At 50.1% G+C, this 22,977-nt stretch overlaps 3 protein-coding genes across 6 annotated transcripts; 1 reads left to right on the top strand and 2 right to left on the bottom strand.

Annotated features, from left to right (window-relative positions):
* Positions 1–256: 256 nt before the first annotated feature.
* Positions 257–10,992, bottom strand: Eml3 (EMAP like 3). 4 transcript variants are annotated; one of them, XM_060386183.1, is made up of 23 exons: positions 10,640–10,992; positions 10,164–10,275; positions 9,593–9,764; positions 9,259–9,519; positions 9,054–9,164; positions 7,807–7,874; positions 7,533–7,656; positions 7,103–7,273; positions 6,869–6,938; positions 6,672–6,782; positions 6,199–6,294; positions 5,160–5,315; positions 4,879–5,020; positions 4,368–4,519; positions 4,161–4,286; positions 3,950–4,081; positions 3,104–3,171; positions 2,509–2,597; positions 2,340–2,437; positions 2,122–2,209; positions 1,163–1,261; positions 794–924; positions 257–708 (listed from the first exon to the last, which is right to left on the bottom strand). In XM_060386183.1, the coding sequence occupies exons 3-23, from the start codon at positions 9,697–9,699 to the stop codon at positions 505–507; spliced, it is 2,604 nt and encodes an 867-aa protein (XP_060242166.1). In that variant the 5' UTR covers positions 9,700–9,764; positions 10,164–10,275; positions 10,640–10,992; the 3' UTR covers positions 257–504. The 4 variants fall into 4 exon arrangements, with proteins under 4 accessions (XP_060242166.1, XP_021507536.1, XP_021507537.1 ...); XM_021651861.2 differs by lacking the exon at positions 10,164–10,275; XM_021651862.2 differs by lacking the exon at positions 10,164–10,275 and having other exon boundaries at positions 9,259–9,516.
* A 160-nt stretch (positions 10,993–11,152) lies between these two features.
* Rom1 (retinal outer segment membrane protein 1) lies at positions 11,153–13,201 on the top strand. The gene is made up of 3 exons (XM_021651874.2): positions 11,153–12,005; positions 12,369–12,615; positions 12,706–13,201. Exons 1-3 carry the CDS (start codon positions 11,416–11,418, stop codon positions 12,922–12,924), a joined length of 1,056 nt encoding a protein of 351 aa, XP_021507549.1. The 5' UTR covers positions 11,153–11,415; the 3' UTR covers positions 12,925–13,201.
* Positions 13,202–13,354: 153 nt separating this feature from the next.
* On the bottom strand, positions 13,355–20,711 carry B3gat3 (beta-1,3-glucuronyltransferase 3). Its single transcript, XM_021651855.2, has 5 exons — positions 20,451–20,711; positions 18,905–19,079; positions 14,702–15,062; positions 14,240–14,530; positions 13,355–13,871 (listed from the first exon to the last, which is right to left on the bottom strand). The coding sequence occupies exons 1-5, from the start codon at positions 20,530–20,532 to the stop codon at positions 13,773–13,775; spliced, it is 1,008 nt and encodes a 335-aa protein (XP_021507530.1). The 5' UTR covers positions 20,533–20,711; the 3' UTR covers positions 13,355–13,772.
* Positions 20,712–22,977: the final 2,266 nt, after the last annotated feature.

Genomic DNA, 22,977 nt, shown 5'->3' with positions numbered 1-22,977 from the left:
CCGTTGCAGCTCGGCCCCGCCCCCGAGGGCGGTAAGGAGCCGAATTTAACTCTTTTTTTATGGGTCCCAGCAGCTCAGAAGGTGTGTACGAAAGGCGCGCGCGCGCCCTCCCGCTTAAGATTATTTGCAAGCGGCTTTGCCTGCAATTTGCATATTTGGTCTGAGCTCCCTTTTTCGCTTCCCGCCCTGAACTTTTTTCTTTCATTCTAATTCCATTGGGTCCCTGAGGCACTCGCCGCACAAAAGCACCAGGCGGTGACTTTTTTTCTTTTTATTGCCCCTCACCAGGCAGAGGAAGTCAGGAGCTGGGGTTGCCCGGCTCAGCTAGCGAGTCGTTATCTTGTGTGCAATGCGACGCTTCGCTCCTCCAGGAAAATGCGCAATTGGGAATGTATGAAGTCAAAGAAAAAGCCAGCCCAGGAAAGGACTGTCCTTGGTCCTAGGGGTTTTGGCCAGGGCGGGGCCAGGCCACATTACCAGTGGGACAAAACCATCCAGCATTAATCACACGTCCAGGGAGGAGGCAGGGGACAGAGACGGAGTTCTAGATGGCGTGGCAGGGGTGGGCCCAGAGCTCCCTGCCCCCAGCACTCTCCACTGAAAGATGCTGGCGTCCTTGCCACCTAATGAGATAAGGTATGAGTCGTCGTGTGTGAACCGGACGCTAGTCACGTGGCTGCCGTGGCCTGAATACATACGACTTGGCGCCTGGATCAGAAAAAAAGTACAGTTGCAGCAATGGTCCCACCCCAGGCCTACCCTCCTGGGCCCAATGGTCACCCTGAGACCTCACCTTGGCTCGAGCGCATGGATACTGAAAGAGGTGTACTTTGCAGAAGTCGTCTGCGACAGCCACCACACGTTCATTGTGGGAGCGACAAAGGGAGTTGATGTCTGTCCCATCAGAGCCATCAGGCCACACACCTAACACAACAAGTGGCCTCAGCAGGGCTGCTAACCACAACCCAGAGCTGCAGTGTTTGGGATTTCCAGGTTGCTACTGCGATCCAATCTTTCCTAGTCCCAAGGGCCAAAAGGGTCTCTTGCCTGGATTTGCCTCTATGACCCCACCCCGTGCTGATACACGCCCAGCATTCTGAGCCCAGACTGGGTTCTGCCTTGTTTCCCCAGGCCTCCTAAAGAATTCCACATCCTGGCTCACCATACACGTGGAAGCCCAGAACACAGGTGTAGGTAGCCCACTCCCGGTCTCTGCTCTCATAGCGATTCCTTAGTAGTTTGCAGCCTCCAGCCACGTCCCCTAGGTAGAAATTGTCCCAACCTGCTTAGCTCTCATTCTTTCCTCAGTTGGGAATGAACTGATCACAGGTATAGCTGTCCATTATGAACCCACTATGTGCTTTCCCGAGTTCTCACTGAAGATGTTTGATTTGGTTTGGCTTTGAGACAGTGTAAACCAGGCATGGTGGCTTTAATCCCAGTATTAGCGAGGCAGACAGATCTCTGAGTTTGGGGCCACCCTGGTCTACACAGTGAGTTCAAGGACAGGGTGACACAGAGGAAATCCTGTCTCAGTGTGTGTCTAGACATGCCTGGAACTCCCCACCCTTCTGTGTCAACCTCTGGATAAAGTTCTGACAGTCTCTCATCAGCTTCTCGTTCCTCAGTTAGCCAAAACAATCTTTTCTTACTGCATCGTTCTTTTTCCTTTGGTTTGTTTTTTGAGACATGGTCTTGCTATGTCACTTTGACTGGCCTGGAACTCTTTATGTAGACCAAACCGGTCTTGAACTCCTAGAGATCCATTTGACTGCCTCTGCCTTCCAGTTCAGGGATTAAAGGCATATACCTCTATGCCTGGCCCATTTTTCAGCTCCCTCAAGTACTTGTGGGAAAAAAGACATAGTGTGAAACGGTAATTTCCTTTACCTATTCACATTCCTGTGCGAACAATTCCAACTCCATTTCAGCCCCTCTGCTTGACGTTCCTCAAATACCATCATCCCTCCTGACTAGAAGCCTCATCAGCACCCACACCTACAATCTCTTAGGAGATATAACTAGGAGGATGACAAATGCAAAGACAGCATAGGCCACATAGAAAATTCTAGGCCAGCCAAAACAAAACATTTAAATTATCCCCATCTCCCTGCCACTCACAGTAAAGAATCTCATAGTCCCCAGAATTGGACATGATGAAATTCCCATCCTTGGACCAGTCAAGGTGAGTGATAAAACTGGAGTGCCCCTGGGGAACAAGAGTCAAGAATTTGACAAGATAGCTACCATTTCCCATCCCCTGACAAGCCCTTAATGCATCAAACCCCTGTTACTATACCCACAGTTAACAATTCCACCTTCCACCCCAGAGTCCTTACCATACATCTGCCAAAGCGGCTGGACTTAGTGCCACAACTGGACACACTATAGATGTAGATCATGTTGTCATGGGAACCAATAGCCAGGTACAACCCATCTACAAAGAGAATTATTCAGACAAAGAAGAGCCAGAGCAGGATCCAAGTCCAGGGTGGGGGTGGCTCCCACCTGGGCTGTACCGGACAACTGAGAGCTGTTCATTGCCGTCAGTGACATCAGCCACAATCTCTCTGGTCTCTGTGTCCAAAACCAACCACCTGAAAGGGAGAAGGGAAGGAAGTGACAGGGCAGGATATGAGTTTAACCTCAAGGAGGCTCTGGGCAGAGTCAAGGTGCCTGAACCCCAGAAAGGCTGTGATGTCTGGAGAGAGGATAGCACTGTACTCTTAGGCTAGGGAATGGGAAGAGGCAAAGGGCAGATAAAAGCTAAGGGGCTTTTGATGCCTCCTGGAAAAGAAGTCAGAAACTGTAGACCAGGCCTACCACAAAAACCTTGTGGAGTCAGTAAGCCTGTTACTTCCCTGTTTGCCCACCCCTCCCAGCCCCACTGCTTCCCCATCCTGCGCTGCTACCCCATTCTGCTCCTAGGCTCAAGGGCACAGCTAGGGAAGGCTTGGTGGCAACAGGGGAGGGCTACAGAGAAGCGCCTGAACATGAAAAGGTGAGGTTCAACACTTAAGTTAGCCTTGGTCAGCTCCTATCCCCTCCCCAAGAACCCTTCCCAGATCTGATTTTCTTCACTGGAGATCTGGTATTCTCTCACCTCCCTGTGTTCAGTCCTACAACCACAACTGCCCCACTTGGATGGAAGTCAGCACATACACCCGTCTCCTGGGAAAAGAAAAGGTAAAATCAGGAAGATAGATTTCTAAGGTGCCTGTGGCATGAGGAGAGACACTTCAAGGAACAGGGATGATGGGGATAGTAGAACACACATCAAAGTATAAGGGGAAATACTAGAGGCATAAGAATTCAGAGGACGGGGCCAGGAAATCGAAGGAGGAAAGGGCCTGGGTTACAACCAAAACTGAGCATGTAAATGTAGTTAAAAATAAGGTTTAGAGGCCTGGAGAGATGGCTCAGTGGTTAAGAGCATTGTGCACTTCCAAAGGACCTGGATTCAAATCCCAGCACCCACATGGCAGTTCACAACTGTAACTCCAGTTCCAAGGGATCTGACACCTTCATACCAATTCACATAAAATTAAATAATTTATTTTTAAAAATAAGGTTTTAATAAAAGAAAATGGCTTTCTAGTAAGGGAAGTTGGATGGACACTTTGACATCTTAGTAACTTCAAAAGGTCCTCCCAAGGCAATCAGAGAAGAGGGACATAGGAGACCTGGGATAGAGCCTAGTAAGGGGAAAGACACTTGAAAACACCTCACTGTGCTACAGATGAGCTATCCAGCTTCTGAACCAAGAGGAGGTCTGAGGCAGCAACAATGTGCAGGCAGTACAAGGCATCGATTTTACCAGCCTATACAGAATTCATACTTAAATAGCCTGTAACCACAATACAACTGGTTGTCCCAGATGGAGAAGGGAAGGCCATGTCGGAGAGCCAGAGCAGGTGTAGCATAGCGGACCAAGGGCAGCTGACTGTACCTTTAGGTCCATGCTCCAGGCCAGTGCATGGCCTTCCCCATCCCACAAGCAGAGCTGTCGGTCATGGCCACAGGTGAGGAAGCGGTTCTGGAAAGGATGTGTGCACAGTCCCCAGAGCTCATCAGTGTGGCCCTGTAGCAGAACATAGTTTATCACCACTGTTCTTCCCCAATCTCCCTTCCCTACTTCCCCTGTCTTTTGGCTTCCCAACCTGGATAACAGGGGAGAAGCCCTGAGCCAGATCTCCCCTCAATAACGCATTCTTCGTGGTTCCCACCAGCAGCTCAGAGCCAAGCCCTTCAGCAATGGCCCTCACAGCTCCAAAGTGTTCTGGAATCTACGGAGTAATAACAGTGTCAAAAGCCCTCTGGCCATTCCTCTCTCCCAGTCCCTTCCTCATCCCCAGCCAATCTCTCACCTCAGCCTCCTGGAGGGCCACCAACCCAGGCCCCCATTGTACCAGCCGGCGGTCCCGCCCACCACCACTCAGCACTGTCCCGTCCCGTCGGAGACACAAGGCAAAGATGGACCCCTCATGAGCGTGGGCCTGGGCCACAATCGTGTAGGTCTCTGTTGGTAAAGCCCTGGGTAAGTAGTGCTCTTACAGTTCCGGGAAGTAGGGAAAGGGGCAGCTTAGGGCATCACAGCACAGAATAACTCCAGATACTGAACACCCACAAAAGACTTTCCAAGTTCTTGTAACTGCCAATTCAGCTCACAGAAATAGTAGAAAACTGAACTTTGAACCCAAGATCTAACAAACCCAAATCCCTATCCTTCTTTGCTTTACCATATGGCTCCCCACCTTTCTAGAGCAGCCCCCTTCTCCCCAAGAAGGTTCATCAAGGTAAAAATGTAGGAAACCCTCTGCTTTGTTCCCATAGAACTCCTGAGATACAAACATCCTGAATGCTAGCCCAGCCACATACCTTTGGCCCCACCCCTGCCTGGGGTCTTGGAATCAGAGACACTCCGACCCCAGGTGAGAATGTTGCCCTCTGAGTCTCCAGTTAGTATGTTTCCATCCGGGAGGAACACAAAGCAAGGGATAAACTTGGGTTTCTTGTATTTCTGGAGAGGGCAGAGAACAGGTCAAAGTGAAAGGCAAAAACCAGATTTCACAAGACAGTTGGGGGTACTGGGGTGCATTAAGAGACTATAGTCCTTAGCCCCACTTCCCTCCCAACTGCCTCACCCATCTACACCTCACCCCAAAAACACCCTGTTTCCGGGCGAGGATTCCATTCCCAGGAACCCCTGTTCCACCACTCCAGTTCCAAAAGTGGACATGAGATTTTCCACTGGTGACAATACAGCTGCTGTCACGAGGGCTGAAGCCAACAGCGAGGACTGAGTCATTTGTACTCTAAAGGAAGGAAGACACTTGATTCAGCCACCCTAAGTCCTGAGCTTTGATGCTTCATTTTCTGTTTCTTTGTTTTTTGTTTTGATTTGTTGTTGTTGTTTTGAGACAAGGTTTCTCTGTGTAGCCCTGGCTGTCCTGGAACTCCCCCTGTAGACCAGGTTGTCATCAAACTCAGAGATAAGCCTGCCTCTGCCTCAAATGCTGGCCCTAGAACTCTCAGTGATCCTACTTCAGCTTTTCAGGTGCTGGAATTGCAGTCATGAACCACTACACCCAACTCTTTGTTTGTTTGATTGATTGACTGATTGATTGATTGAGAAAGGATTTCTCTGTGTAGCCTTGGCTGTCCTGAACTCACTCTGTAGACCAGACTGGCCTCAAACTCACAGAGATCCACCTGCCTCTGCCTCTGAAGTGCTGGGATTGAAGACATGTGCCACCACTGCCCAGCCTTTCCCATTTATTTTTATTGCAGTACTGAGGTTGAGTTTAGGGCCTTGTGTGTGCTAAGTAAGCACTCTTTTGGGCTACATCCTCAGCCTTCTTTCCTTCTGCTCAGTCTCGAGGATAGCTGGGATTAACAAATTTGTGGCACCAAAACCTATTCTTTAACTCAATCTGCTTCCTGAAAGCTGGGCTACAAAAGCCCTGAGAACCCAAAGGCCCTGGTTTGACCCTCAACACCACTAGGGGGGAAAAAACTGATCCCCTAAAAACCATATTCCCCATTAGAACTTCTGGTGAAGAAACAAAAGCAGAGAGAACTGAGCGTTGTCATAGTCAGAAAGGAAGTATATGTATAAGTAAGTCTGGAACTGTCTGATTCTACCACTCCCACCCTACCCCACAATCTGGAAACCATCAAGCCACCTAGGCTCCTCACCTTGATCTCAGCCAGCTTCACTCCCCGGCTGCAATCCCACACTGACAGCATGTGCTCATTGGAATCATCCACCACACAAAGAAAAGCTCCCTGATCCTGAGAATGGGGACACAGCACTGTAAGTTCTGGAGGTCTAGACATTTCCTGTCATTAGACAGAGGTTCTATCACAGTTAGGATGGCCAAAGAAGTTGACAGATGTCTCTTTCTCAGAAGAACTAGCTCTATGAGCCCAGAACACCAGACCTTCCCCAGACTTCCTAGTAAAATGAAAGACTGGTGTGCTGAACCAGAATAAAGGTCTAGCTAGACATGTTGGCACACGCCTATAACTTGGTGGATAGAAGCAGAAGTACCCAGAGTTCAAAGACATCCTCACCTACATCTACATTCTGAGTTAGAGGCCAGCCTAAGGTACATGAAACCCTGCCTCAACAAACAAACAGAGGTCTAGAAGCTTTGTGCCCAGCTCACCACAGTTGAAAAGGCCAAGGCCCCCACACCACGCTCAAAGGCACCCAGTCCAATCTCTTGCAGTTTTAGGAGTGTCTCTGAGTCCCAGATGTGAACCACCGGCTGCAGGGGCTAGTGGAAGAGACGGGGTCAGAACTGTGAAGAAAAACTGGTCTGTCATCTCATCCCATCTGTTTGATATTCTGCCTTGACCTTACCTTTCCATCCTTGTCCACTCCAGCTGTCTGTCCTGAGGCTACACGAATACCATCAGGGTGAACAGCCAGGCTAAGTAGGGGGGCAAGAATTCTAGGAAAGGGGTCTCTCTCAAGACCACCCAAGACACTTATCCTTGCTTAAGAAGTAGCAAGGCAACTGTCTTTCCTGCCCTTCCTCCCCCAGCCAGACCCTCTTCCAGTCAAGCCCATCAGCCCAGACCCCAAGACCCTCACCATCGAACACAGTCTGTGTGACCCCGGTAATGTCTCTGGCCGCCACCTCCAGGACCCCCTGGGCCTCCCCCAGGCCGGTACAGCACCACTACGCAGGCAATAAAGTAGACCACCTCCCCAGAACGCAGCACAAATAGATTAGAGCGAGAGTCACGGCCTCTGTACCCATAACTGTGTTGGGGACCATGGTCAAGGAAAGAGTCAGACCAAGGACAGAAAGAGGAAGAGTTGGGCATGAAAATGCCAAAGCTTCCACTTGGCATTGCCATCCACAGTGGGGTGGTCTGGGATGAATTAGATAATTCCTTATCCCCATAGATACAGGAAATATATATATATATATATATATATATATATATATATATATATATATAAAGAAGGAACCACAGTGGAAGGGATAATTCCCTCGGAACTGGAGGGGATAGGATACACCCAATCAAGGCTGAGGGTCTCTAGGGGTGGGCCGCTGGGAAGTTCCTCAAGACTTCGGATGCCAGATGGAAGGTACATAGTGATGGGGCGGCCACGAAGGAACATCTTCACTGAAATGCCTTCTACAGAGGAAAGCAGAGAAGTAAGCCTCCCTTCCAGGAGGCCAGAACAGCATACCCACCATACTGGATAGGTTCCCCAAAGTAGCTCCTAGGTCAATAGCCCAACTCTAATTCCATCACTCAAGTTCTTCCCTCTGACTCTGTACATACCTAAGTTATAATTGCTCCTCCGAGATCCAGGACCCCCAGGGCTAGACAGGGGGTCTTTGCTCCCACGGCTGTTGGGAAGAGGAAAAAGCACAAAGTCTAGGATACAGTCTCTTAGAGGGGTGGAACAAGATACTAACAGGAGGCTCCTCCCAGTCAGCCTGCCAGTATGGGGTCACTGTCAGAGCATCAGGGCTCCAGAGAGATAGGGACTCTTAGTTCCAAAGAAGGAAATAAAGGAAGGGAAGAAATGAGAGAGAGAGAGAGAGAGAGAGAGAAAGAAGGAAAGAAATTGAGGAGTAAAAGGAGAAGAAAGAGAAGACAATGTAAAGGTAAGAGAACAGGACCATGAAAACATACAGCCTGTGCCCTTTCTCCTAGGCCTCTACTGACCTTTTTATTTCCACATTTGTAAAATGCAGCCAAAGTAAAAACAGAAGGTAGAGCAGCCCTACCTTCCAGGAATCTTGGTGGTAGACAAAATCTCCCAAAAGGAAAATGACAGGTGAATTCCAGAGGTCACTGCCACTGGATGAGAAGCTGACAATAGATCTTCAGAGAACAGAGTAGAAGCTGAGAAAGGTCAAGGCTAGAGTGGACTCTCAGATCCACTAAGACAACACTTCCTGGAGCTAAGATGTCCCTTATGTTAGTGGAGTAGAGAGAATGGGACTTTGTAGGGAGTGGGAATCAGCTGAAGCTTTGAGGACAGCCATCTGCAAAAGATCACCAGAGCCACAAGTTGTCTCCCCAGCACTCTGGAGACCAAGAAAGGAGGGCTACCATGCCTTTTAGGCCAGCCTGGGCTACAAAGTGAATTGTAGACCAGCCCAGGCTACAGTGTAAGCCCCTGTCTTAACTAAAGAAATAAAAATACCATGGGGGCTTTTAGCTCCTAGAGTTTTGAAAGGTATGTTGTGATATGAAAAGGTCAGTGAAACTATAATCAGGAAAAATTGGGTTCAGAGCTTGACTCTGTGATCAGGCAAACGATTGCCCTCTCTGGGCCTGCTTCACTGTGCAATGTGGGGCCTGAGAGACCACTTATTCACCAACGATGTTACAGGGCCTGAATGACATGGAGGAGAGTTTTAGCACAGGGCCCAGAACACCACAGGAGTCCCAAGGAATGCTTTGTTTCTTTCTTCCTGTTGGGTAATGAGGTCACCTACCCCACCCAGGAATGGAGAAAGTCAAGAAGCTGAGCCTGGGGTACAGCAAGTTGAGGGAGGAAGGGAAGGGTTACCCACCTCTCTGTGCTCCCTGACCGCAATAGCAGGTTGGCTGAGGAGGCTGCCTTCCTGGAGAGTTTCTGCCTGGGCCGCTCTGAGGGGGAGGAGGAGGAGGAATTTCTTCGAGGCCTGGTGTGACAGAATTAGAAAGTGAAAAATCAAGCCCAGTAGCCCTGCTTCCCAGACTTCCCACCCATCCCAGCTACCCCCACAGGACACCTACGTGTCAGAACGCTGGAGAGGCTGCACAGGCCTGAGGATCCCTGGGGGCCCAGGGGAGCCTGCCCCACTGCTGCTGCTGCACCCTCCTTCAGACTGGGTCCCACTAGGCTCTTCATTGCCTCCCTGAAGAGCTGGAGGCCCGTTGCTCAGGCCAGGGGGTCCACAGGATGGCCCCATCTCCGGTTCTCTCTCTGTCTGGGTGCCTCGGCTCACCAAGGAAGGGCTGCATGTAGGTGGCAGTCCTGGGGGGGCTGTAATGCTGCTGGGGAGACAGCAAATTAACCGGATGCCCCAAAGTTCCCAGGAAGGAAGAAGGAGTGCGCTGACATGTATACCTGTCCCTTGTTGGGGTCGGTGTACCAGAACCCTGCAGGGCTGTGCTGGGGCCATGCAGCCTCAGCAGGCGAAGGGCTTCTGCCAGGGCTGCCTTAACCAGTTCCATTTCTTCTTCCTGCACCCGAAGCCGCTGGCTTAGGGTCTGCAGGGTCTCATGAGCAGGGCCCTCACCTGGGGAAGGGGCAAGAAGCACACTCAGAAAAGTGCTGCTACCTGGAGGATGGAGGTGATTGTCCTCCTACACAACTTTACAACCCAACCATATAGGGCTAACCCTTTCAAGTAGTCCAAAGCTTGGCTTCTCATCCAGAGGGGAGGGGATGGACGGGGGATGGGACAGGATAAAGGGCCTCCTCATTAGCAGGGCAGGCAGTGAGCCTGGCAAAACTCCTTCCCTGCTGCCGTCGCAGCCTCCGCAAAGACAGAGTACCGCGGAGAACCAGGGGGGGATATGGAATACTGCAGAGTTATGTGGGAGCCAGAGAGAGAGAGAGAGAGAGAGAGAGAGAGAGAGAGAGAGAGAGAGAGAGAGGCAGGAGCAATACTGGTGAGGAGCCACAGCGCTCTTACCCCACCAACAAGCGCAAGTGTCTACCAAATGCAAACTCCGCCAACAAGCTAGAGACACAGGAAAGCGGACTGGACAGGAATCAGGCTGAGGCCACAGTGTAAGGAACACGATCTGGTGAGTGTACAGAATATCAGCATAGAACTGTTACAGTATACATCACAAGGTAATTGTGAGAGTCTGAAAGAAAAAGACCCGGAATTCCTGGGGAAGAGGCCCAGAGGGACACAGAGTTCAAGGAAACTTAGAGGGACACAGAGTACCAAGGAGTCGAATGGCATTAAGGAAGTCCAACGTGACAGTGGGGGTTCCTAGGAACCAGAATTTGGCAACCTGAAGAAGTGAGAAGGATGCTCAGAGCCCCTGGAGCGCAGGAACAGGAGAGCATGCCACTAGACAGCCGTCCAGCACTGGCAGTGCCTGTCGGGCTGGCGCTCAGGGAATCCGGGCCACGCCGCCCGCCCCGCCCCGTACTCACCGGGCCCCGCAGCCCCGTCCATTGGGCCCCCGCGTTGCACCGAGTGGTGGAGGCGGAGGCGTCTAAGCCGCGGGGGCCATGGCTGGGGAGAGGGGAAGGAAGCACCCCAGGCTTGCGCGAAGGGGTGCCGGACCACCCCCTGGGGGCGCTGTCGGGCGTTGGGGACTGGGCTTAGAGGGGGCGCTGTGGAACCGGGCCTGCTACTCTCCGGGGGTGGGCTCCCTGGGGTGCGCTGACGGGCCGTCCCAAGCCCAAGCACCGCAGCACAAACAGGCGCGGGACCGGAGTCGCCAGCAAGCGCGGGAGTGGGGCGGGCCGGGGGTGGGGGGCGGGACGCCAGGTAACCCTTCCCTGTCCGGGACCCGAGGCTCTGATCGGGGGCGGAGACAGACGGCTGACCCCTCACCCCGCCAGGCTCTAGCCGAGCTTCCGGCCCCCAGGCTCCCAGAGGACCTGGGAGGGGACACAGGGCCTGAGGTCTGGGTCTCTAAGCCGGGAGCGGGGCGTACCAAACTCTCACTTCCGCGAAAGGGCAGGGCGGGGTCATGAAATGGGCCTTCTGCCTGGGGGCGGGGCCTTTTCTAAAGGGCAAGGCTAAGCATCCTGAATTGGGGCTGGCAGAGGGTTATTAAGGCTGGAGTGGGAGGATGTCCAGGGTATTGGGGTCAGGATGGCATTAGCCCTGCTGAAGCCAGGCTGGGCTGACTCAGCATCCTGCCTGCCCCAGCCAACCTCCAGCCCCGACGGCTCTTCACTCCCTCCGGCAGAGATGGGAGATGGCGCCGGTGCTGCCCGTGGTGCTGCCCCTCCAAGCCCGTATCCGTTTGGCACAGGGGATCTGGCTCCTCTCCTGGCTGCTGGCACTGGCTGGTGGCCTTACCCTCCTCTGTAGCGGGCATCTCCTGGTACAGCTGTGGCACCTTGGCACCTTCCTGGCTCCCTCCTGTTCATTCCCTGCTCTGCCCCAGACTGCCCTGGCAGCGGGAGCGGTGGCTCTAGGCACAGGGCTAGGAGGTGCAGGAGCCAGCCGGGCCAGTCTGGATGCAGCTCAATACCCTCCCTGGCGAGGGGTCCTGAGTCCGCTGCTGGCAGTTGGCACTGCTGCAGGCGGGGGCCTACTGACCCTTGCCTTGGGGCTAGCCCTCGTTTTGCCTGTAACTCTGCACCAGGGACTGGAGGAGGGCCTGAAGGATGCCTTGGCTCACTACAAGGACACAGAGGTGCCTGGACACTGTCAGGCCAAGCGACTGATGGATGAGTTGCAGTTGAGGTACCACTGCTGCGGGCGCCATGGATACAAGGATTGGTTTGGTGTTCAATGGGTCAGCAACCGTTACCTGGACCCCAGTGACCAGGATGTGGTTGAGTGAGTGATTGATTTGCTTCTCTTTTCCTTCTCCCTCTGCTCCTCCTCCTTAGACTCCCTCCTTTGCCTTGAAATTCTCACCCAGACATGCAATAGAGCACAATGGCTGGGAGAACGGATTACACCCCTTCTGTTTATCAGCTGTGCTGCCCAGGGCATGTTGCCAAGCCACTCTGGGCCCATTCCTCGTCTGTAAAATGGAGATAAATATGCCTGTCTTTATCTTCCAGATAGGCTATCTTACAGAGTTGTGGAGATAAGTGGACTATGCATGGTTAGATAGTAAAGCACTCAGTAAATGCTTTACAATCATTTTCCTCAACTGCCCCTGCCCACCTAACTATCTTGCCTATGCCGTTGCAGCCGGATCCAGAGCAATGTGGAAGGTTTATACCTGATTGATGGAGTCCCCTTCTCCTGTTGCAACCCTCACTCACCCCGGCCTTGCCTGCAAAGCCGACTCTCAGACCCCTATGCCCATCCACTCTTCGATCCTCGACAGCCCAACCTAAACCTCTGGGCCCAAGGGTGCCATGAGGTGCTGCTGGGGCACCTGAAGGGTTTGTCCAGCACACTGGGAAGCATGCTGGCTGTCACCTTACTGCTGCAGGTCAGTCAGCCAAGGACCCTACCTCCCACCTTCAGCCCTGAGGCCTCAAATCCACTGACTGTCACTCTCTCCACTTGCTTCCCTCCACAGGCTTTAGTGCTCCTTGGTTTGCGGTATTTGCAGACAGCGCTGGAGGGGCTTGGAGGAGTCATTGATGGGGAAGGAGACACCCAAGGCTATCTTTTTCCTGGTGGACTGAAAGACATCCTGAAAACTGCATGGCTACAGGGAGGGCTTGCCCACAAGCCAGCACCCGAGGAGGCCCCACCAGAAGAGGAACCTCCCAAGGAGGTTCTCCCTGAGGCCTAGTAACCTGAAGGGGGGTGGGTGGGAAGGGGAAAGATGGACAGATATGGAAAACTTCCAGTTCTTTACTCAGGCTCAGGGAAGGAGAGGTCCCTGGGATTACAGGAGTTAGAGCAGTCAGAGCTAGACTGGCATGAGAAGTCCAGGTGTCTGGGAGCCCAGCCTTTGTGGTAAAAACCACCAAGGTTAAGAGTAAATGAGGGTGACAGGAAAGTGACACCCAAAGGACTGGAGACTGTTTCTAGTATACAGATTACTACAATAAAGTTTTTGGACGGAAGCCACTATTCTCTCTCTTGTCAAGGGGATGGGGCCTGAAGGATTGACATCTGTGTAGAGGAGGAACCTGGCCTGTCTAGGAACAAGTGTTTCATCTTTTGGGTATCAGAGAGCAGCAAAAAGGTTTGCCAAGTGAAAGGAAACACGAAGCCTCTCCGGGTTGAGATTCTTTATTCTAGAGGTAGGAAGGGGCTCCGCATGCTCAGGTGGGGAGGGTCCAGCCCAGTTCCTCTAGCCCCCCAGTGCATGCTTGTCCCCAATAAGTTACCCAGTTCCCTCGGCCACCCTCCCTCCTGAGTCCATCTATCCTGCTCCACCCCAGTTGGGGCTGACCTGGCTCAATACAACAGCTGCTTGTCCCCAGTCTGTGGGCAGTGCCACATGGCAGGCTGGGGGAAGGGAGGGAAGCAGCTGGGCCACACCCTGTGGTTGGAGGGGCTGCCTCTGGTTCTGAGGGGTCAGGTCTTTAAAAAAAAAAAAAAAAAAAAACCACACACACCCTGGGCTGGCCTAGAGCCCAGTCCCACAAGGTATGTGCCTAAAATAATGTAGAAGTCAGGGTGAGGCCGCCATCACACCTCAATGGCTGGGTCTGAGCCCTGGCCCTGCCGCTGTAGCTGCTCCTCCTGCTTCATCTTAGGCTTCTCTGTCCGTGTGTGCCATACCAGTACCTGTGAAGGAAGGTTTAGGATCAGAACCAGCCATAACCAGGGCCCTGGGGTATGTGATCTAGGATGGATTCCAACCCCCACCCTACCCCTTCTACATTCAGAGCTGGTATATAATGTATAAAGTGTGGGGGTGGGGGAACTTTACTGACTCTAAAATGGGGCTTTGTTCCCTGTTCCTCTGATATACACATGGGTTCACAGAAGCCTGTAAGATGAAGAGACAGGAGCCCTACCCTGACTCTCAGTAGCCTTTTCAACAGAGTAAAAACAAAGCTGGTCAGAGATCTCGAGGGTTTCTCCTGGCTCAAACATGCATTCCCACCTCTCCCATTAGCTGCTCAGCCCAGAGAATTTCTCCATCCTCTTACCTGAGTACAATTGGCAGCCCTTGGCTCCAGGTCCTTGGGATCCACAAGATGGCTCAGGAGACTACTCTCCAGGTGGCCCCGGGGTGCAGTGGCATCAAACTGAGCATTGGGCTTAGCCAACAGCAAGGGCAGGGCAACAGCAAATCCCGCCATGTCCAGGGGAAAGGGCCGATTGGGTTCCCATGCTGTGTGGAAACCCACAACCCGGCCATCCTGTACCTGAGGACCCTCAAATCGCAGGCCGCCCACCAGCCCCACAGGCCACACTGAGACTCCACGAGTCCAACGCATCTAATGGAGAAGAAACAGAGAAGGGTGGGCCAGGAGAAAGAACTAGTTTTGTTTACTGACACCCCTCCCCTCCTGGTCACCATCTTTACCCAGCAGCCCACATCAACACTGGTAAACAAGATAAAGGAACCCGGTGCCACCTGGCCTCTTTATCTTTATCCCAGGGCTCACCTCCTTAAAGAGCTCCCGGCTATACGTGTTGTCATCATCAGCAAAATACACGACTCCTTGGGTCCCTGGTGGTGGTGGGTCCTTCTCGCCCCCAACAGCACCCCCTTTGCCTCGGAGCCAGTCCAGGGCCTTATTGCGCTGCTCTACTCCTCGGGGCCGAACCCAGCCTGGCTCGCCTTCCCTAAGCCGCTGAGCCTTGGGGGTGAGGACAGCCAGGTGTGTGAAGAGGAGACCAGAGGCAGCCAGCAGCCTCGAAACTAGCGGAGAAGGGCTCTCAGCATCCTCCACCAGCAGCCAGTGTAGACGGGGCACCAAGCTCAGGGTCTGGGACAGCCGAACCAGCTCTGCCTTCTGTACCAGCCTGCAGTGGGGAGAGATGCAGGAAGGAAGGGCCAGGCAAACTTGGCCCACTACACTTAGGATGAGAGCTGGTCCTGGCCATTGTTAGCATCCTTCTGGCTTTCTCCCTACCAGTGCCTGAGTTCGTTCTTACCCCACCCCCATGTATGTATGTTACTTAAAGATGGAACCCAGGACTTCAAGTACTCCAACAAGTATCATGGGAAGCCAAGCTGTCTGCCTCTTCCTCGAGTGCCAATTTCATGCATATTCACCTGCCCTACCTTTCTAGTCCATGGTCATCACTTCACCCCCAGGACTCAGGCTGGGGCAAGACACTTGGACACATGACTTGGGATCAGATGGAGCTGGGTTTGAATCACTTTGTAATTTGTTCTGCTTTTTGACACAGGGTCTTACGTAGCTAGGCTGGCCTCAAACTCCATATGCTATCGAGGATGGTCTTGAATTCTCTCTGCCTCCCAGTGCTAGAATACCACACCCTGCATGTTCAGTTTTGTAATATATCAAGTGAAATACTTTGGGAAATGGCTTAATCTGAGTCTCAAGTTTAATCAGGAATAAAGCTGGATTAAAAAGATGGGAATAGTGCTGCACGCCTTTAATCCTAGCATTTGAGAGACAGAGACAGACAGATTTCTGTGAAGTTTGAGGCCAGCCTGGTCTACATAGCAAGTTCCAGGAGAACAAAGACACTACATAGAGAGACCCTGTTTCAGCCAAGTGGTGGCAGCAAATGCCTTTAATCTCAGCACTAAGGAGGCAGAGGCAGGCGGATCTCTGAGTTTGAGGCCAGCCTGGTCTACAGAGTCCTAGAAGGGCCAGTGGCCTACACAGATAAACCACATCTCAAAAAATCAAAATAAATAAAGATGAATAAGGACTGGAAATGTAGGTCACTGGTAACATGCTTACCTAACCAGTATGCAGTTCAACCCCCAGTAACAAAATAACAATAAAAAAATTCATTAGATGAATAATGTAACAGTTTTATTAGTATTTTGGTTTTTTGAATCAAGAGTCTCACACTGTAGCCCAGGCTAGCCTCCAAGTCAACAATTTTCAGGACTCATTTTGAGTGTTGAGACTACAAGTATGTCATCATGACTAGCCACATATTATTTTAATCTTAGGGATTGAACCCATATTTATTTTAGTGTTAGATATTGAACCCAAGGCCTTGCACATGCTAAACAAGCACTCTGCCACCAAGTTGTACCTCCCAGACAAAGATATAGTGTAGAAAACCAAAAAAGCTGGTCATGGTGGCACACAGCTTTAGTCCCAGAATTCAGGAGGCAGAAGTTCACAGATCTCTGTGACTATAGACCAGCTTGCTATGCTGGTCTATACTAGTAAGTTACCAGCCTGCCAGTGTAAGACTTTACTTCAAAATGAAAAGAAAGAAGAAGGAAGGAAGGAAGGAAGGAAGGAAGGAAGGAAGGAAGGAAGGAAAGGAAAGAAGGAAGGAAGGAAGGAAGGAAGGAAGGAAGGAAGGAAGGAAGGAAGGAAGGAAAGAAAAGAGGAAAAAAGAAAGCTGGAGAAATGGCAAGGAGAATTTGATGGTGTTTCAGAGTACCAGTGTTTGGGACCCAATATCCCTATCAACTCCAGTTCCAGAGGATTCACCGCCCTCTTCTGGTCTTTGTTGGCACCTGCACACTTTCAGTGCACATACATACACCCAGGCAAAAACATATATACATAAAATAAAAAAAATTAAATGAGTAAACAAGGTAACAAATTCTAATTTATTTTAAATAATTAGGTTTTTGAAGACAGAATTTTGGGCTGGATTGTTTGGTATGCCTTTAATCCTAGATCTTGGAAGGTAGAGGCAAAGAGATATTTGATGCCAGCCTGGTCTAAATAGTAAGTTCCATATTAGCTATGACTACATAGTAAAACCTTGCCTCAAAAAATAAAAATAAAGACAGAATCTCATTTTGTAGCCCAGGCTGGCCTCCAAATCACACCACACCACTCCCTCTGTCTCAACCCCCTTAGTACTGAGGATTACAAGGTATGAGTAAGCATGTCATGCTGGCAGTGTTTATCAAGTAAAACACTTTAGAAAATGGCTTATTCTGAGTCCCAAGTTTACACAGGAATAAAGCTGGATTAGGAAACTAGGCACAGCAGAGAATGTACACCTCTAATTCTGGCATCTGAGAGACAAAGGCAGGGGAATCTCTTGAATTCAAGCCCAGCTGTTCTACAGAGTGAGTTCCAGGCCAGCCAGGGTTACACAGAAAAGCCCTGTCTTGAAAACAAAACAAAAAAGGAAAGTTTTTAAATAATAAAAATAAAACACTACAAGGCCAGGTTCTTTTCTTTCTGTGGTAAGTCTTCCAATGAAAAATTTTAGAGGAAATCCTGATCATTCTTCTCGGGAGGAGAAAATTATGTGTCTGTTCCTTCTTTTTTGAGACAGGATCTTCCTATGGAGCCCTGGCTGGCCTGGAACTCACTGCCTACACCAGGCTGGCCTAGAACTCTCAAAGACATCCTTCACCCTCTCCTTCCCAAGTGCTGGGATTAAATGCGCACATAATCTATGCCCAGCTATTTGGCTAATTTTGAGATGCCCACCCCAAAATTATTTTAAGGAAAGCACTGGGAATATGTGCTTGGCCTCTTCTGGCTTTCCTCATCATTTACTAAACTGGTTTGTTGCTTAAGGAGTTGCTGGTGTGCGTGTAAGTGAATGTGAGTGAAGGTATCTGCAGTTGCCTGACTAACTAAGTCAGTCATCTGAGTCCAGAAAAGCATGCTGAAGGCATGGTAACAGGACTTTTGGCTGCAGGTCCCAAACTACATTTATAAATTGGTTTGCTCAGTATTAAAACAAACAAACAAACCAAAATAAAAACCTCAAGCACCTAGCACAGTTCCTGGTTTAAAAAAAAAGTAACAGAACCTTGTGCAAAAACATTTCTAGCCAGGCAGTGTTGGTGTTCACCTTTTAAGTCCAGCAGAGGCATGCAGATCTCTGTGAGTTCAAAGCCAGGCTAGTCTACACAGAGAAAATCTATCTCAAAACAAACAAACAAAAAAACATTTCTATGTGCCCCTTTCTACCTCCTCCAAACCTCTGCTAGGGATCACTTTTAGAGCCTAGTGCATGCTAAATAAATATTGTTCCACCGTTCCACCGAACCTACTTAGCTCTGTTTTTAAATCTTAATCAGTTTTTGTTTGGATGGTTTTGTTGTTGGATATTTTGTTGTTGTTGTGAGTTTGTTTGTTTTGAGACAATCTTACTCTGTAGTACAGTATGGGTGCAAATCAATAGCCCTCAGTCTCCCAAGTGCTGGGATTACAGATACCAGCTAAATACTTGGATCTAATCAAAGTGTTAGAGCTTTCTAACCAAGAGATTCCTAAGAAGAGTTAGTTCATTGGCAAGTTCAAACTTTCTTTCACACTTTATTGTCCTTTTTTTTCGGGGGGGGGGGGGGTTTCAAGACAGGGTTTCCCTGCATAGTCTTGGCTGTCCTGGACTCACTTTGTAGACTAGGCTGGCCTCGAACTCACACCAATCGGCCTGCCTCTGCCTCCCAAATGCTGGGATTAAAGGAGTTCTCCCCCATACCCTGCTTATTGTCCTATCTTAAAGTTTAGCAGTAACTCAGTAATCTATGTCCTAATATTCTTTTGTTTTTATATGAAAAAACAAAAACAAAAACGTTTTCCCACAAATCGGAATAAAGATAGGTCATTTATGGTAACATTTGGCAAACTCTAGTCTAAGGATCACCTTCTAGTTCAATGCTTCCCCAAATTCATCATTAATCCATCTTCTTGGTCAATGCAGACCTCCTGAATGTTCCAGAGCCGTACCTGGCATAGGTGGGGGTAATGACATAGATAGTAGGCAGGACCTCTGGTTCAGGGGGCTGGGCTGGGGCAGGGGGTGGGCGACGGAGATCGGCTTGCAACTGGGAAATCCTCAGGTCCTTCTGCCGAAGCTGCTCAGCTACTGCTCGAAGTGGAGGGAGGCAGTCACAAGGCTGTCCTGGGACCAGGAAGCACCAACAGGGAAAGGGAGTTGTGACAGAGAACCACAAGACAGTAGTTCAGCAACCCAGAACCAATTCTTTAACTCCTAGCCAATAGGCAAAGTCCCTTATGACTTGTTTTTTAGCATGGTGATGGAGAATTCATTCTTGCAATTAGCAGGCACTCCTTATCTTTCTTTTATTTTTGTTTTAGGATAGGTCTTGCTATATGGCCCCAAGCTCACCTTAGACCCTCAACCCACTGGCCTGTTTTCCAAATGGTGGGCCATATTCAATTCTTTTTTTTTTTTTGCTTGTTTGTTTTGTTTCGTTTTGTTTCCTTGTGTAGCCCTGGTTGTCCTGGAACTAGATCTGTGGACAAGGCTGGGCTATTATCACATGCCTCTGCCTTCCAAGCACTAGGATGAAAGGTGTAGGCCACCACCACCTAGCTCTCAACTCTTCATTTTTAATCAATTCTGTCTGTCACTCTTTTTATTTGCTGAGGCTCCAAGCCAGGGCCTCACACTTGCTGGTGCTCTACCACTGTATTTCCTAACAGTTATAGCCTCAGCCCTGCTACTATTTTAACTCGGATATTGGGCTAATTATCTGTCAGCCTTTCTATCCTGTCTACCTTCTGATCTTAATTTTACCTTCCAGACTCTTAAGACATAGAAAAGTCTGAACTGCTTGAGGCTCGTATAATGGCACTACCTGAAAAGCATTTACCAAGTTCCTGTGTAAAAGGCTATATTCAATCTGCTCCATATGTGACCACTGACTTGTCAGTAAATTCACTGATTCCATCGCCGGATAAACATTTATTGAATAAAGCAAGGGAGGAGGGGAACAGTCCCTACTCTCAAGGAGCTTTTACTTTAGTAGAAAAAGCTGACATTAATAAAATCATTACAAGTTGCAATATGGGCCACTAAGGATTTAAAAATTAAAAGGGATCGAGACTAAGAAGGGTTACTTAAGCTAAGGTGGTCAGGAGAGTCCTGAGATGACATCTGGTCTAAAACCAGAAGGATGAGAAACAGCCCTGGGGGAGGTGGGGGCTGGGGACGGGAAGCATCTCAGGTCAAGAGCTGGAGGGGACAATGAACGCAGGGTTCTCAAAAACCTGTCAGTAAGTCGGTCTGGGAGGCAGAGCAAGGGGAGAGGTGGAAAATAGGTAGCACGGCTGCGGCGGCGGCGCGGTGGGGAGGAGGGGAGCGGTCATTCGCGGCCTGGCTGGCATCCGCGCAGATCTGCAGACCGCCGCGAGTTCTAGACGTGGGGCAACTGCGGGCTGCCCCGAGGGCCGAGCGGGAAGCAGCCGTCTGCGGGCCTCATTCCCGCCGCCTGGCGCCGGCCCTCCGCAACCCGCCCCGCCCGCTCACCGAGCTGCACCAGCGCGTAGAGGAGGCCGGCGATCGACACCAGGAAGTAGGCAAGAAACACGTTCTTCAGCTTCAGCTTCATGGCCGTGCCGCCGGGGCAGGCGGGGTCCACCGGGACCGGCAGGGACAGGTTCGCCCGCCCCTAGGCCCTCCCGGCCGCCCCGCCCAGCCCCGGCCGCCCCGCCCCTCGCCCTGTTTCCCCGCACTCCCCTAATAGTTCCCCGGAACCTGATGCTCCGAACGCCACCTGGGACCACTTCCGGCCAGTACCCCATTCCTCGACGCAGCTTCCGGTCCCCCCTCCTGGTAAGTCAGCCAGAGCGGTGACGCTATATCCTCTGTGTCAAGCGGTCGTGGCAGGCCGTCAGACCGAGAGTTGGAGCACGTGAGACCTAGCTGGAGATCCAGCTTGAATGTCGGAATCGAGCACAAGTCCCGATCCTGCTCGAGTTTTCTAGATCCACCTATCCATCTTTCAGCCTCAGCACTCAGCGATGACTGCTCAAAGAAACACTAGTTCAATACTTGTTCAACCAATGGATGGAATCTAGATAAGGCCTGCCAGATGCCAGTCCAGTGTGGCTAGGTCTACTCCAATGATTCTCAACCATTAGCCGAGATCCTGTAATACAGTTCCTCATGTTCTGGAGCCCTCCACCACCATAAAACTATTTTCATTGCTTCCTCATAACTAATTTTGCTAGTTATGTATCGTAAATATGTTTTCTGATAGGTGACCTCTGTTAAAGGGTGGTTAGACATCAAAAGGGGTTGCGACCCACAGGTTGTTGAAATGGAATTAACCCCATCTGTAAGAACGTGTTTGTGGAGATCAGAGGACTTTAGGGATCAAGCTCAGGTTTGTTGCTCTACCTGCTGAACCATCTCACCAGACCTCCCATTCTAGGTTGGCCAAAATTATGTCATTACAATAGGGCATGTGTTTTTTTAAGTTCCTTCTAGCCAGGTGCAGTGGTGCGTGCCTGTAATCCCAGCACTCAGGGAGGCAGAGGCAGGCAGATCTCTGTGAATTCGAGGCCAGCCTGATCTAAAGAGCGAGTCCAGCACAGCCAAGGCTACACAGAGAAACTGTGTCTCAAACCCCTCCCCCCCAAAAATCTGTAGTTTCTTCAGGATCACCTTTTAGCAAGTGACTATAAACTGGCACTAGAACAACAGGCAACTTTAACTGATACTTAATTAACAATTTATATATTTAGTCAAAGTACCTCAATTAGTAGAGTGCTTGTTTAGTATGCACTGGTTTCCCCCCCCCTCCTTTTTTATTATTTTTTGTTTTTTCCAGACATGGTTTCTCTTGTAACAGCCCTGGCTGTCCCGGAACTGAGATCCTCTTACCTTTGCCTCCAGAGTGCTGGGATTAAAGGTATGCGGTACCACTGCCCGGCATGTGCACTGGTTTCTATCACCAACATAAACCAGGGGTTTTGTATGTCTGCCATCCCAGCACACCATGGAAGGTGGAGGTAAACTCTATTACATATCAAGGTGGAGAATTCAGGGTCAGCCTAAGCTACCTGGAACCCTGTTCCCAGTTATACAAACTAATTTGTTACACTGTTTCAACATATGTTCAATTTGAAAACCATACAAAAGAAAAATTAACGTTCATATCAGTAAACATTTTCTCAATCTTACATCATTATAAAAACATTCATCCTTTTATTTAGCTTTTAAAAATTTATTTAGGAATTATTTATAGTCACCCTACTGTACAAAATATCAGAATTTGGCATGCCTGTAATTCCAGTGCTCAAGGAGGCAGAGGCAGGCAGATTGCTGTGAGTTCAAACCAGCCTGGTCTATAAAATGCATCCAGGACAGCCAAGGCTACACAGTGAAACCCTGTCTTGGGGGGGGGGGTCAGAACTCCCCCTATCCCCGTAACCTAGTATCCACTAGTTGACCTTTCTCTAATCTTCCCTTCTCAACAATTAAGTTTTGAGGCTTGTAGGCCAGAATAGCTTCCAGCTTGCCTAGTAGTCTCAGGAAAATGGCCTTCAACTACCACCCTGCCTGCAAGTTTTTTTTTTCCCCTTTCTTTGCTATCTGAAAGGGTCTGTTGTCTTGGACTGCCTTAACCTCCTGACACAATCTTATACCAGTCTCCACAACAAATCAGTGTTGCCAGCAAGTTCAACTTAACAATGGGAGGATTTAAAAAATGCCTACAGAGCATTTTCCCATCTTGGGCATGAGCATAGGTTCAATCCCCAGCAACGCAAACCAATTTTTAAAAGAAGCCAAGTACGGTGATGCTATCTGTAATTCTAACACCTGGGGGGTTGTGGGGTAAAGGACCAGGTACTCAAAGCCAGTGGGCTACAAATCGAAAGCTGTCTTGAGTTGGGTATGGTGGCACACACCTTTAATCCCAGCTCTAAGAGAGACAGAGTTAAGAGCTCTTGAGTTCCAAGCCAGAAAAAGCTTTATGTGAGACCTGTCTTAAAAGTAAATTTAAGGGCTGCAGAGATGTTTAGGGATTAAGAAAACTCACTGTTCTTCC

The sequence above is a fragment of the Meriones unguiculatus genome, chromosome 1, assembly GCF_030254825.1.
Source record: "Meriones unguiculatus strain TT.TT164.6M chromosome 1, Bangor_MerUng_6.1, whole genome shotgun sequence".
In the NCBI taxonomy this organism is placed as follows: domain Eukaryota; kingdom Metazoa; phylum Chordata; class Mammalia; order Rodentia; family Muridae; genus Meriones; species Meriones unguiculatus.
The sequence above is the reverse complement of the archived record's forward strand: the minus strand, read 5'-3'. Positions and strand labels throughout refer to the sequence as shown.

Excerpts from the sequence above, each read along its gene's own strand:
- Eml3 (XM_021651861.2), bottom strand. The coding sequence starts at position 10,661 with ATGGACGGGGCTGCGGGGCCCG. Across the intron at positions 7,274-7,532 it reads ACCCTCAGCCTTGATTGGGT|TTATGGGTACAGAGGCCGTG; the intron begins GTATCCTATCCC and ends TCCCCAACACAG. Across the intron at positions 6,295-6,671 it reads CCTTGGCCTTTTCAACTGTG|GATCAGGGAGCTTTTCTTTG; the intron begins GTGAGCTGGGCA and ends CCCCATTCTCAG.
- B3gat3 (XM_021651855.2), bottom strand. The coding sequence starts at position 20,532 with ATGAAGCTGAAGCTGAAGAACGTGTTTCTTGCCTACTTCCTGGTGTCG. Across the intron at positions 19,080-20,450 it reads CTACGCGCTGGTGCAGCTCG|GACAGCCTTGTGACTGCCTC; the intron begins GTGAGCGGGCGG and ends TCCTGGTCCCAG. Across the intron at positions 15,063-18,904 it reads ATTACCCCCACCTATGCCAG|GCTGGTACAGAAGGCAGAGC; the intron begins GTACGGCTCTGG and ends TCCCCACTGCAG.
- Rom1 (XM_021651874.2), top strand. The coding sequence starts at position 11,416 with ATGGCGCCGGTGCTGCCCGTGGTGCTGCCCCTCCAAGCCCGTATCCGT. Across the intron at positions 12,006-12,368 it reads AGTGACCAGGATGTGGTTGA|CCGGATCCAGAGCAATGTGG; the intron begins GTGAGTGATTGA and ends ATGCCGTTGCAG. Across the intron at positions 12,616-12,705 it reads CTGTCACCTTACTGCTGCAG|GCTTTAGTGCTCCTTGGTTT; the intron begins GTCAGTCAGCCA and ends TTCCCTCCACAG.